At 36.0% G+C, this 13400-nt stretch overlaps 1 protein-coding gene across 6 annotated transcripts in view; it reads right to left on the bottom strand.

Moving 5' to 3' along the window:
* Positions 1 to 13400, bottom strand: part of NF1 (neurofibromin 1) — a 259164-nt gene that overhangs the window by 25069 nt on the left and 220695 nt on the right. For all 6 annotated transcript variants that reach the window (XM_057536868.1, XM_057536866.1, XM_057536867.1 and 3 more), the window contains 11 exons: positions 11248 to 11441; positions 9667 to 9807; positions 9234 to 9513; positions 8532 to 8746; positions 8232 to 8293; positions 7974 to 8088; positions 7339 to 7440; positions 5950 to 6090; positions 2834 to 2960; positions 1156 to 1287; positions 16 to 151 (listed from right to left, as the gene is read on the bottom strand). In XM_057536868.1, the coding sequence (XP_057392851.1) occupies positions 16 to 151; positions 1156 to 1287; positions 2834 to 2960; positions 5950 to 6090; positions 7339 to 7440; positions 7974 to 8088; positions 8232 to 8293; positions 8532 to 8746; positions 9234 to 9513; positions 9667 to 9807; positions 11248 to 11441 (1645 nt within the window). The remainder of the gene's footprint in view (positions 1 to 15; positions 152 to 1155; positions 1288 to 2833; positions 2961 to 5949; positions 6091 to 7338; positions 7441 to 7973; positions 8089 to 8231; positions 8294 to 8531; positions 8747 to 9233; positions 9514 to 9666; positions 9808 to 11247; positions 11442 to 13400) is intronic.

Raw genomic sequence — 13400 nt, 5'->3', positions numbered from 1 at the left:
AAGAAGTCCACTTACCTATAGCTAGGGTCACCATGATGAATGGGATATGTATCCATAGGAATATTTTCCATTGAAATATCAGTAAGAAGAAGAGACTTTCTATGTTTTAGGCTACAGCGACTTCGAACCTCCTCAGACACTGTAAGTAAAGCTAAAAGGAAAAAGAAGGAAGAATTTAAAAATTTAATAAATCACAAGTGTGACTTAAATTAGGATATACTTCTTACAACCTCCTGAAGAGAATAATAGCTGTTAAACATGAGAGTATGAAGTTTAAGGATATAAAACACTTAGGACAGACTTGTTTATGTTAAAGCGTTTACAGTCTGTTTTGGAAGACTGCATGTAAACATGAAACTTACACAGAGATTTAAATAGCACCTTGTATTTAGTCAAGTGCTTTAATAAACACTGGACCTCAACAAACACAAAAGGTAGGCAGGGCAGGACTATAAGGTCCATTTCTTAGAAAAATACTCTGAAATGTTAAATGATTTGCCCAAGGTCAAATAATTCAAACAAAAAAGTTGCCACAAACTGAAGTCTGCTAAACTGGGAATCAGCACTTTCCAACAAACAACGATGTTCAAGAACTGTGTTATACATAAGTGCTAAGTGTTGTTGAGAGGAGAAACACAAATCAGATAAGAGCAGATAGGGACGGTATAATGGAATGGTGGGGATGGGCAGACAGTCTAGGTAAAACAAAGGGCATCAGGAATGAATATTAAAGAAGCATAAAGGCACTTCTAGGAGATGGCAAGTAGATTAGCTTAAAATAGCCCATCCATTTGGAGAGGTAATAAAAAATGAGGCCTATGAAATTAGAGAAAGGGGACAGAATCAGGAGGGCTGCTTAAGGGCCCAGGATGCTAGGCTGAGGCTTCTAGATTTTATGACAGACAACAGGGAGCCACGTGGTGTCTTGAACCAAAGATGACTAAGGGAACACATTTCACATATTAATGCAAATTCTTTTGTAAGGAAAAATGTTTTGGCAAAACTTTCCAAATTTTAACCAATGCCACAGGACTGAACTGTGAACCCTTTACCCTGCCAAGCAACCAGCGGAAGGACCCAGAGGTGTCTGTACCTTTTTCATGGTCCTTAGATATAGCTGTGGTAAGATTAATTTTGTCTATTTTGTGTTTTTACCTGCCAAGTAAGCCACGCTCTGTGTATTCACCTCAAATTTGTCACAATTTCTATGTTTATTAACCAGAGTTAGTAGTGTATGCAAAATTCTGACTGTTCTTGCAACAATGGCAGGTGAAGGATGCCTGTATCCTACAAAAAATAAAAACAAACAAGAAGTTAATTCATTCTTTCATCAAGTATCTGTTGAATTCTTATTCTGTGACTAGCAACTTTGCAAGGAAAGGAAGTATGTAAGGGGAATAGCCATTTGGGAAGGTAAAATATATACATATGTGAATAGTTAATTAATTACATATAGGATTAAGCACCAAAAATGTATAGAATAGAATAATGTTCCCTGGAACTCGAAGGTAACTCAGGGAGAGGAAAATTAGAAGATGATGGTGTTTCAGATCTTCTATTCCCTAAAGCAGCACAAGGAATTTTTAAAAACCTATTTAGTGTAGTTTGCTGTAAGATATGCTTTGAAAATAGGGTTCTATCACTTAAATTTTTTTTTTAATTAAAGAAAAAAGTCTTATGATATAGGGAGTATAAGCTCTCAGAGCCCAAAGAATCCAGTTGATTAGAGGGTAAGCTTGATCTCTGGACAACTTTTAATCACTAATGCTACTCCATTTAAAATAGGGGATTTGTACATTGAAAATATTTGGTATTCTTCTAGAAATATAGACTAAACAAGCATTTTATCAGCCTAGTTGCAATCTATCTTCTTGGTATCCTGTAGTAAATGTAGTATCTTTTGAGCAATGCCTATTCACTTTAGAGATTAAAACTGTCAATATTTTTTGCAGAAATTTCATAAGGTGGTGAAATCAAATGTATACATTCACAATGGTAGGTGTATATATATATTTGGTTAAAAACTGGGGGAACCTCTATGATCCCTCAAGCTTAACAATCATTTAAATTGATACATAACTGCAGATTCAAGCTCTAGTTTGAGTCTCTAATTTTGGCCAAATCTAAAGCCAGCAATTCACGCCAGCTCCTTATCCCAGGCCATACTTTACACTGTTTTTGCTTCTGACTCACCCCATTTGCCGTTCCTGTTAACTGCAGTCTTGGGCCATGACTGCCCCACATTAATAAACCAAAACTAACACTCAGCGAAGTCACCAGTAGGGAGTAAAGTCAGGTGAGGGAGTGAACAAGCTGGCTCTGAGGAAGAGCTGGAGATCACTGCTATAAGCAATGCAGAAATGCGGAGGTGGGAGGATGGGGCACCAGAAGGGTGAGGGTCTATGGTATGTGACAACAGGATTGATCAACAGTAAACTAGTAACAAGTTAAGAAAATCTGTGGTCAAATCTCTAACATAACATTTTCTAACATGAGTTACTCAAATAACATTTATTGATTTGCAGTCTATCTTATTTTGATAATCAAAAAGATACTTATCAATAAGTAGCATTTAATAAAACAGCTATTAGAAAGTACAGTACTTAGAAATTTTGTAAGAATCAACTCCTTTGCTTTTTAAAGGAAATTTGATACTTGATGTGGAAATTAGGTTCTATTAAAATATATACTGAACAAAATATAACTCAATAAGACATACAGTTGCGTTTAAAGTGAGACACATGAGCCAAATTATTTCAAGCACTCAATCATTTCAGTTACTTCTGGCTTCTCGACACCATTTCATAAAAATATTCTGACATAAGGCCTCTACCTTTTAAGAGGTGTCCAACCAGTGCGAAGTTAAAGTTAGAGTTGAAATTGAGTCCAACAAAATGATCCATTTGTTTGCAGTGCCATTCCAGAGGATTCCGGATCGCCATGAATACTTCCTCTGGACTCTATTAAAAAATAATCATGAGATGGCTGATGGGGTTCACAAAGGAAGGATCACTTATTGGTTTTTGTGTTCAACAGCTATGACAAGGTAAACACTTTCAGGTTGAGAGAAATTATTTTCAGGTGACTACAGAAAACCACAGAACATTTAAGGTACTGCAAATAAATTAGTGCAAGATAGTTAAGCATATAAATAATAAGGTGATGGAAGATAAAACAGCTTTGATTTACAATGCAAAGTAAGTGACTGTCAATTTATATCCTGGTGACTTTTTAAAAACTGAAATTATTGTTATTTTAAATAAGACCATGCACTGAACTGTAGCTGGCACTTTGTGTACTATGATGACTGGAAATTCAAGAGAATGCAGAGAGTTCATATTTACTGAGTGCCTGCCGTATACAAGTGTTAGATACATTATTGTACTGAAACCTTAAAGCAATTCTATGTAATAGGTATTAGCTCCACTTTACGGATTGGCAGATTCATTCATTCATTCTTTTACTTATCAAACACTCATCACATGTTTTTGATGTGCCAGGCATGGTTCTAGGCTCTGCAAGTACGTCAGCGAACCAAACAGACAAAAACTACTCGCCCTGGTGGATGTGACATTCTGGTGTGGGAAAACAAGGAAATTGAAACTCAAAAATGCGGTCTAACTTGACCTCTAAATTAAGATTCTTTTTTAGATTGGGGTATAGTTGCTTTACAGTGTGTTAGTTTCTGCTGTACAAGGAAGTGAATCAGCTATATGTATACATATATCCCCTCCCTCTTGGACCTCCCCACCCCCACCCCCATCCCACCCATCTACATCGAAACAGAGCACGGAGCTGAGGTCCCTGCACTATACAGCAGGTTCCCACCAGCTATCTGTTTTACACATGGCAGTGCACATACGTCAATGTTTCCTAAAGTGTGGTACCAGGAATACCTGCTTTAAAGTCACTGATGATGCTTGTTTAAAGGTGGAAAGTACTGGGTTCCATCTCAGAATCATGAGAGGTGATAAGGACCGGGAATTTGCATTTTTAAAAAAAGAAGCCCTGTGATTTCCTTATGCACAGAGATTTTTTTAAAGCAAAAACTGAAGGTATTTAGGGTCATGTTCAGGTCTGTCTAGATTTCTATCTCAAAGAAAGGAAAGCATAAGTCTATAAAATAAATGTAGAGAGATGTTTCGAGCATTTTTTATAATAGAAAAGATGACAAACAAATCAAATATTCATTAATGGGCAAATGGTTGAATAAACTGTGGTTCATGCATACTGTAAAATACTCTGCAGCCATGAGAAAGAATTATACACACACACATACAAATGTATATATATACACACACACATTTATGTGTGTGTGTATATATATACATGCTTAGAAAGATGTTCACTTTATATTGTTAAATAAAAAAGCAAGTTGCAGAATATCATATAAATATTATATAAAGTATTAACCTACTATATGTTCAATTTATATATATATTTTTTCAGCTTTATTGAGGTATAATTGACAAATAAAATTGTAAGATATTTAAAGTGTGCAATGTGATGATTTGAATGATGAATGTATATCCTCTCACATACACGTTGTGAAAGGATTCCCCGCATTAAGTTAATAAACACACCCATCACCTCACATATTTATATCCCATCCCCCTTTTTGGTGAGAACATTTAAGTTCTATTCTCCTAGCAAATTTCAATTATACACTACAGTGTTATCAACTATAGTCACCAGGTTATACAACAGATTCTCAGACCTTATTCGTCGTTCATTCTGGTGACTTTTAACAGGCTTTATTATCTCTGATTCCTAGTATCCTGGGGCACTGGAGGCAATATTAGCTTCTGCTAATGGGCTATTCTGGCAATGAAAATGCCAAGGCAGATACTCCTAGACAAACACTTCACTTACAACTATTCTTATATTCACAGAAATGGCCAATAGGTAGCTATCTCTCTGACCACCACTGTCCGAAGACCACCCCAGAAAACAGCAATGGGGATTAGGAAAGAGAGGTTCTAGTCCCACATCAGATGTACAAACATGAACAAGTTACTTGACTTCTTTGTTCTTTTCTATCTTGTAAAATGGAGGTCTGACTGATAAACTTCAAGGTAGCTTCTACCTCTATAATTTTGTTTCCATACTTCCCAGAGCCCCAGCTGTCTGGGTCTACATAAGACTGAACGAATAATTTTTAGATGAGGTATCTTCACACTTAAAACCATGCTCTGGTTCTGTTTCTTTCTACCCACAAGCTCTGTTAATTTCACTTCAAGCAAATCTCTTGTTATATGCACACATCTATCTTAAAATTCCTCTCTTTTCTCCTAGACTCGTCCCATTTTTTTTCTCCAAAGACAAAAGGAATACAATTTCTTACTGTTATATTCCTTCCACTGTCCTCTGTGAACCAAAATCCAACCTCAATCAAGGCTGATAAATGTTAAGAGGGGTGGTGATGGTATGTTTTAAAGTGGGATTAAGCAAACAAAAAACTAGTACAATTAAGTATCCAAAAGTTTCCTTTAGACTCTCCAGACTACTTATCTGCTTCTAATTATACCTATTTTTCATTAAGTACCATAATTCAATAAAAGTAAGCTCATTTTTAGATTATCTCTTCGTGAAGTGAAATGGGGGTGGGGAATGCTAACTTTTACCTTTGGGTTATGAAATTACAACTGAGTGTACAGTGCATTGGACAGCATAGGGCCTAGCATGGTAGCTATTATTATTACTATTTTTATCCCTATTCTGTTTACTAATATTGGGCAAATACTGCTTTCTGCTATTTTTATATAAAAAATATGCAAAGTTTAAACAGTTTTTATGAGCTGGTAAGGAACTATACTCATAATAAGTTGCATTACAGAAATTCGTATTTAAGTTATGGACCTCTTCTGATTTTAAAAGATAACAACAAGAAAAGAGGGAGGAGCTCTAATGTGCTTGGTATTTAGGAATACCAAGTGGAAGCTTGTTCACCTTGTCATTGAATATCCGGAGACTGTCTAAGGTGTGCAGGTTTTGTTCCAGAAGTGCGGTGCCCGCTGAATACAAGTTGACTTCATCGAGCTGCAGCACGGCCACAGCTACCCAAAAGAGGGCTTTATGCAGAGGGGAGTCCTGGCAAGGGAGACGCACTGCAGGTTAGCAAGATGAACCACAGACAGCCTCATCAAAACACACTGCAGTATAAAACAGATCATGTTATCCCGCAAATTATGCATGTTTTCTCTTCTGGAGAAGGTAAATATATCAGTAAGCTCTTCCTCTATTCCACGTGTGTAACTAAAGACACTGTTACCAGGCTGAGAACCTTGGCATTTCCTTTGATTGCTCCCTATTCTTGGATTCTAAAACTCGGTCACCAAGTTTTGTTGATGCTTCCAAAGTAGTCCCTTTTGCATCTGCTTATTGCTAATGACACTGTGCCGTGCCAACCTTCTTTATTCTAAATGCAGATTCTTTCTGCCTCCAGTTTCTCCCTGCTCCAATCCGCTGTGCACACGACCGCCAGAATGACCTTCACCCTCACAGTGAAGATGAGAGAACCATTTTGTATAATTTAGGATTAGAATGTTTGTAGAACATATAACTCAATACCAGGAATATACAAGTATTTATTTCTCAGTAATCTCTCTGAAATCTGGCATATCTTTGTACTCAATTCACAGAATACAACTTTAGAGTTGGAAGATAATACTATGCCATCATCTAGTCCATTTTACTCATTTTATCAATGTGGAAACATGATGCCCAGATGTTAAATGACCTGCTTGAGGTCACAAAGCTGAGATGATCTCAGACCACCCTAAAACAGTGGCTATTATCATCTTATTCCTTTTAAACATTACCTTCACTTAGCACCCAAACTTTTGATTATCAGGTATACTTTACCCAGCTTTACATTTCTTCACAATAATGGTCACCAATTAATATATCATGTATTTTAATTACTTTATTATCTAGCCACTCCTCAACTTCTACATTCACCCTAGAATAAAAGTTCCACGAAGGCAGATAATTTTATTGGCTTTGTTCAGTTATATATCTCTAGCACCTAAAACAGTACTTGGCACATAGCAGATGCTCAATTATTACTTACTGGATAAAAGAATTAAGAATATATACCCATCTGTCCTTTAGCACTGATGAGACAACACGCAAGCATTTGAGAACATACTGCCCATACTTATTCTTCCTCTAATGTAAATACTTCAAACAACGAAATTTTAAGGCAGGAAGTTCTACTTTAACTATAGCTCTTTCTTTATAACTTCTCAATCCATCTTATTTTCTGAATTCTGAAAGAAAATAACTTTTAACACTGATACCCAAAATGAATGCACTCATTTTCTACACAGTAATTACCTTATTAAGAAGTGGTTGTAATTTGGTTAGTGCTATTACTGTAGCTTCTATCAGAACTTGACTGTTGTAAGTATCAGGTCCTTTTAAGCAACTCTCAAGCGCCTTTTAGGGAAACAGAATTCTTTATTTTACTTTCATTGAAATAAAACATTAACTCCTAAACTGAATCTCAGAATTATTTCAGGAACAATTTCTTATTTAATAAGTGTGAGAATTATTTCCAGTGCTGTGGTGATTTTGGTAGCTAGCTCAAAGCACATTTGGGTTCTTATTTTAAAATATCTCTATATTATATTCTAATATAAGAAGTCAGGCATTATTATAGGTAATTACAAATTATATAATTTTATATAAGGCTAGTCTTACCATCTAGTTAAATGCTTATAACAAAATATTAAGAGTACTTTCTACCAAAAGAAATACTTAATTTTCTTTTTAAGATAGATTCTCTAGAGAGAGGTTTTTTCACTTCAAAGAATTACAATAAAAAAATAATCAAAACCCATTTTTTAAAGATTCAATAAGCAACATACAAGATATTTTATTAAATTCAAATTTAAATGTCCCTTAGAAAAATTCAAGATATACTTTACAACTTGGGAGCAACAAATAGTTGGGAGGAGAGGAGGAGGTACCTTGCTGAGAATACGGATAATCTGCTTTATCTGCCCATGAGACACTCGTTTGCTAATACAGCCAAAGACAACAAGAGCTCTTGGTTGCAGGGATGGATTATATTGGAATGCAAATCTGCAATTTAAAGATCCAAAGAGCTTATGAAAACCTTTGTGTTTATATATATTAAATAATTAATTAAAATATTGATTATGCAATAGTATCTATCTTTTCAACAGTACACGTACTTTTGCAACTTAAATTTATTTGGGACATACCTTTGAGCCAGTTCTGTCCACTGGTCCAGCCACTTGCATGTTGGAATATCTCTCATACATGCCTAAAAAAAAGATACTCTGAATATATTTATGTATATAAATGTTTATAGAAACATTAAAAAATGTTTATTATAATGGCACTAAATAAGTGACATATATATTACCAATAAACACATTCCATGGGAGTGTTTTTATTTAAGCATTAAGTGCAAAACAGCAGAATAAACCAGTATTTCTTCTATACAGTACCAGTGGATTTTTAAAAATGAGCTTAGTTTCTTATCATTTTGCCTTCTATACCTCCATGATCTCCAACAAAGCTTCTGTGACTGTTTCCAAGGATGTCAAAGCAAAAGTCTCCCTCTCATAGGAGCCAGGAGAGAATGACCTGTCCCGGTAGCTGGAGCGGAAGGCAATGACAGCAGCTGACTTGACTTTGCTAATGCCAAACAGCAGGTAAAATTTGGGTAATGAGAACTCTGTCAAACTGAGTCTCAAAACTTGCTTGGTCTCTTCTGTAAAAGAAACAAGGAACAAGTAAAGACTTTAAAGATACTATTTTTTTAATTCTAAAGTGCCATATTTCATTTTGAATTTAGATAATTTGAATATCATATCAAAATTACATAACAATGCTCCCTAAACCAACCCTCTGGATACACGAGCTTAATGCTCATTACATAACTCCCTTTACGTACAAATTCGTGCTAGTAAAGCAACACTGTCAACCGGTGCTGAGCCTTCAGCTTATGTGATAACTACTAGAGTCTACATGACAAACATGCACAGAACATCTTTGCCATGGCTTGAGATGGAATGGAAGTAATTCATTCTTTTTCTTTTTGATTTGATTATATTTCATATCATTAACATAGGCTTGATTAAGCAGCTCGGTATTAAGGTATCATAATAAATAATAAGGTAATCTATGCCAGTCAAGTGTCAAATGTGTAAAATGGAGAAAGGAACTGGTGAAACACAAATTGCTTTCCTGGAACTCACCACTAAAATGAAGCTGAGAACAAGTACACAGAGAGTGAATGATATTAATGACCAATCCATGTGTGGAAGCTCTAAGGGAGAGTGGCCCTGTGGCTACTAAGAAAGTAACGACGTGGAAGAGGTAGGGGAGATGAGCTGCCACATCAAGGGAATTGTTGAAGGACAGCATCAGCATGTAGCGTGCTAGAATAGCAATATCATCCCACATAAGATGTTGCTCTAAAGTAGGAGTTGGAGATAAGCATGTCTTGTCAATTATTTTGCACATCCTTCCAATAACCTGTAGAGAAGCAGAATTTTAAAAAACACGGGAGTTAAAAAGTTTTATCACAAAAAATTTCAGTTTAAAATGACTCATTATAAAACAAAAAACCTCCTGATAATAAAAAGATACATCAAGCCATAGCCCAGAAGGCAAAGGAAAAGGGATTACCTTGCTTGAAACCAATTTCACATTTCCAGAAGCCAAAGCTACAGCAGTATCTGCCATCACCTCAGCTTTTATTGATCCCAAGCCACCCGTTGCACTGGTTTTGATGAAACTGTCTAGTACAACATCAAGGAGGTCTGTAATCTAGTGGAAGAGGGAAAGATAACTTATGTTTTAGCCATTCTGCCAACTTAATTTTTAACTTAAAAATAGTTCAAGGAGTAGCCCAGTCAACATGAAAATTCTATTTTACCTGAGGCCTCCAAAATACTAGGTTTTATTTACAGACCTGTCAATAAATATAATTTATCATAAAATATCCAGGAAAGGATGAGAATATTCCCTCAATTCCTTCAGAGACCGGCATTCAAAAATTTTAAATCTCTACATATATTATTTTCACTCACTCTTTTTTTTTTTTTTTTTTTTTTACTATTTTATTTTATTTATTTATTTATTTGGCTGCGTCGGGTCTTCGTTGCTGCGCACGGGCAGGCTTTCTCTAGTTGCGGTGAGCAGGGGCCACTCTTCGTTGCGGTGCGCGGGCTTCTCATTGCGGTGGCTTCTCTTGTTGTGGAGCACGGCATCTAGGTGCGCAGGCTTCAGTAGTTGCGGCTGGTGGGCTCTAGAGCGCAGGCTCAGTAGTTGTGGCGCACGGGCTTAGTTGCTCCGCAGCATGTGTGATCTTCCCAGACCAGGGATCGAACCCATGTCCCCTGCATTTGGCAGGCGGATTCTTAACCACTGCGCCACCAGGGAAGTCCTATTTTCACTCACTCTTAAAGCACCTCTGTTCTCTTCTAAGACAGTAATGTATGAGCAGTATAAAGTACAATTATTTTAAAATACAGAAATGACATCAAGTACTGAGATGTTTTGTAGAGCTACAAAAATGGCTCCAAGGTCATTTAAAATTATTTGGAGGATTCACAGCATTGAGTAAGGGTATCGCCTCCTTCAATGATTATCTTGAAGAAATGGTAGCATAATTCTTGTCAGATAAAAAGTAGTTACATTATACTATTTTAATATTGGCATTCTTATGCTGGAACTGTAAGTGAGAGCAGGTGGCCCAAATAACATCATTAGCAAACATTTACTGACACCTATGGTATATAGGGTACTAGAATACACTCTAATGCACTATTTATTAGAAACAACATCAGATTTTTACAGTTAAATTCTACATGCAGCCATCCCTTGGTAGCCTTGGAGATAAGTTCCAGGACTCCCTGCAGATACCAAATTCCCGGGATGCTCAAGTCCCTTACATAAAAAATGGCTTAGTACGGTTGGCCCTCAGCACCTGTGGGTTCTACACACTGAGAATTCCGTGGGATGACTGTAATTATGCCATGGAGAAGAGTGCTAAAATAATTAGTGTTTCTCTGGCTCTGAGACATGCATGAGACTTCTACAATTCTGAAGCAGATCAAGAATTAGGTGGGTGTCTGCATGCTTTTTGAAAGAGGGGACTGTCTTTTCTACAGCTACATCCCTAGCTTAGTGCTTTGTACAACGTGGGTATCAGATAAATATCTGCACCAAGGAGGTACTAGATAAATATTTGAGCAAACTCAATACCTGCCCAAGGCTCCCCCATATTTTTGCTTGAATAGATGGATACATCTGTTTCTCGTTTATAGTCATTGTTATCAGCTTATCAAGAATCGCAGTAACTCTTTGTCTTTTGGCATCATCATTGTGCTTACAAAAACGTACTAGATTTGATAGCCATGGAGTCATGTATTCCAAACAAAGGTGTTTCAATTCAATACCTGGGGAAAAAAATACACTATTAGCACAGATGGTCCATGAAAATTACATCAACAATTATTTTAAAATAAAAGATTGGGGGAAAAACGGTAAAAGATAAAGACCATTACCTAGAATCAGACCTGGAGAAAAGAGACTTGGCAAATATATGACTGAAGATAGAGATGAAGAAAGAGAACAACCCTTAAAGAAAGTAATCTTCAAAGTCATTAAGCCAATTTTTGAAAAGTTTTATTTTTCTCCCATTTAAAAAAAAATAAATTTATTTATTTTATTTTTTTGGGCTGCGTTGGGTCTTCGTTGCTGTGCATGGGCTTTTCTCTGGTTATGGCGAGCGGGGGCTACTCTTCGTTGCGGTGCGTGGGCTTCTCATCGTGGTGGCTTCTCTTGTTGCGGAGCACGGGCTCTAGGCGCACGGGCTTCAGTAGTTGTGGCACATGGGCTCAGTAGTTGTGGCGCACGGGCTTAGCTGCTCCGCGGCACATGGGATCTTCCCAGATCAGGGCTCGAACCAGTGTCCCATGCACTGGCAGGCGGATTCTTAACCACTGCGCCACCAGGGAAGTCCTTATTTTTCTCCCTTTTAATAACTTCTCTTCTAGTTAAAATTTTTCTTGCTTTACTCTAATTGTAAAAGGAATATGTGGGTAATTACAGGAAGTTTGGTAAAAGGAAAGTATCACCACAATAATGAAACCAATATCAATATATTGGTGGATCACTTGATCTCTCCATAGGCTTTCAAATCTATGCAAAGATAATGTATATTCACATGTGTGTATACACAGACATAACCCATCCCAACTCCTCCACAAAAAATTAGGGTTATGCTATATACGTAGTATGATCTGAATATATTTTTCACTATATATTATACTGAGATTTACTCAGCATTAAAAATTCTCCAAAGACATCTCGTAACTTTTTATTTTGAAATAACTTCAGACTTACAAAAAGATACAAAAATAAAGCAAAAATGCCTCTATATAACTTCACCTAGAGTACCCAAAACATTTTTTAATTATGTTAAAATATACATAACATAAAATCTGCCATTTTAAAGTTTACAGTTCAGAGAAATTAAGTACATTCACATTGTTGTGCAACCATCGCCACCATCCATCTCCAGAACTTTTTCATCTTCCCAAACTGAAATTCTGTACCAAAAACGTTTTTAATGGCTTCATATTATTTCATCATATGGAGATCCAACAAAGTAGTCAGTTCTTCATTATTTACTTTTAGACTGTTTCAATTTTTTGCTATTATAAATAATGTTATGTGAAGTTCAAAATAAATCTATGGCAACAGAGGTCATAATACTGGTTACTCTTGGTGAGGACAGGTATTGACTGAGAGGAGCCTTCCGGATGCTGGAAATGTCCTGTATCTTGACCTGGGAGATGTTTTGTGGTGTATGCACATGTAAAACTTAATCAAGCTGTTCATTTAAAATTTGGGCACTTTATCGATAAGATATACCTGAATTAAATAAAAAATAATGCTATGATAAACATATGAACATTAATTCCTTAGGATAAATTCTAAAGAGTGGAATTATGATTCCAAAAGCTATAAACATCCATAAGGCTACTGATATCCATGTCAAAACTGCTTTCTAGAAAAGCTGCTCTCTTCACAATTCCAAAGACATTGACACTGAATTTTTAAAAAAATATCTTTGCCAATTTGATAGTTGAATATATTATCTTACTATTCTTTCAGTTTGAACTTCTTTGAATTTATTAGTGAACTCTTAAAAACATACTCTTTCTTAGTATGACCTGCATGTTACTGTTGATGCATTTTTCTTATTAATCCATAAGAATTCTTCATGATAAAGATATTACTCTTTTCTCATATCTGCTGCAAGCATACTTAAGTTTTTTCTTTTTAATCTCTTTTTTTTTTAAGTAGAGATTTTGAAGTTTTACATGGTCAAAACTGTTCACCATTTCCTT

This window comes from Balaenoptera acutorostrata, chromosome 20, assembly GCF_949987535.1.
Source record: "Balaenoptera acutorostrata chromosome 20, mBalAcu1.1, whole genome shotgun sequence".
Classification (NCBI taxonomy): Eukaryota; Metazoa; Chordata; class Mammalia; order Artiodactyla; family Balaenopteridae; genus Balaenoptera; species Balaenoptera acutorostrata.
This window is presented reverse-complemented; position numbering and strand designations above follow the sequence as displayed.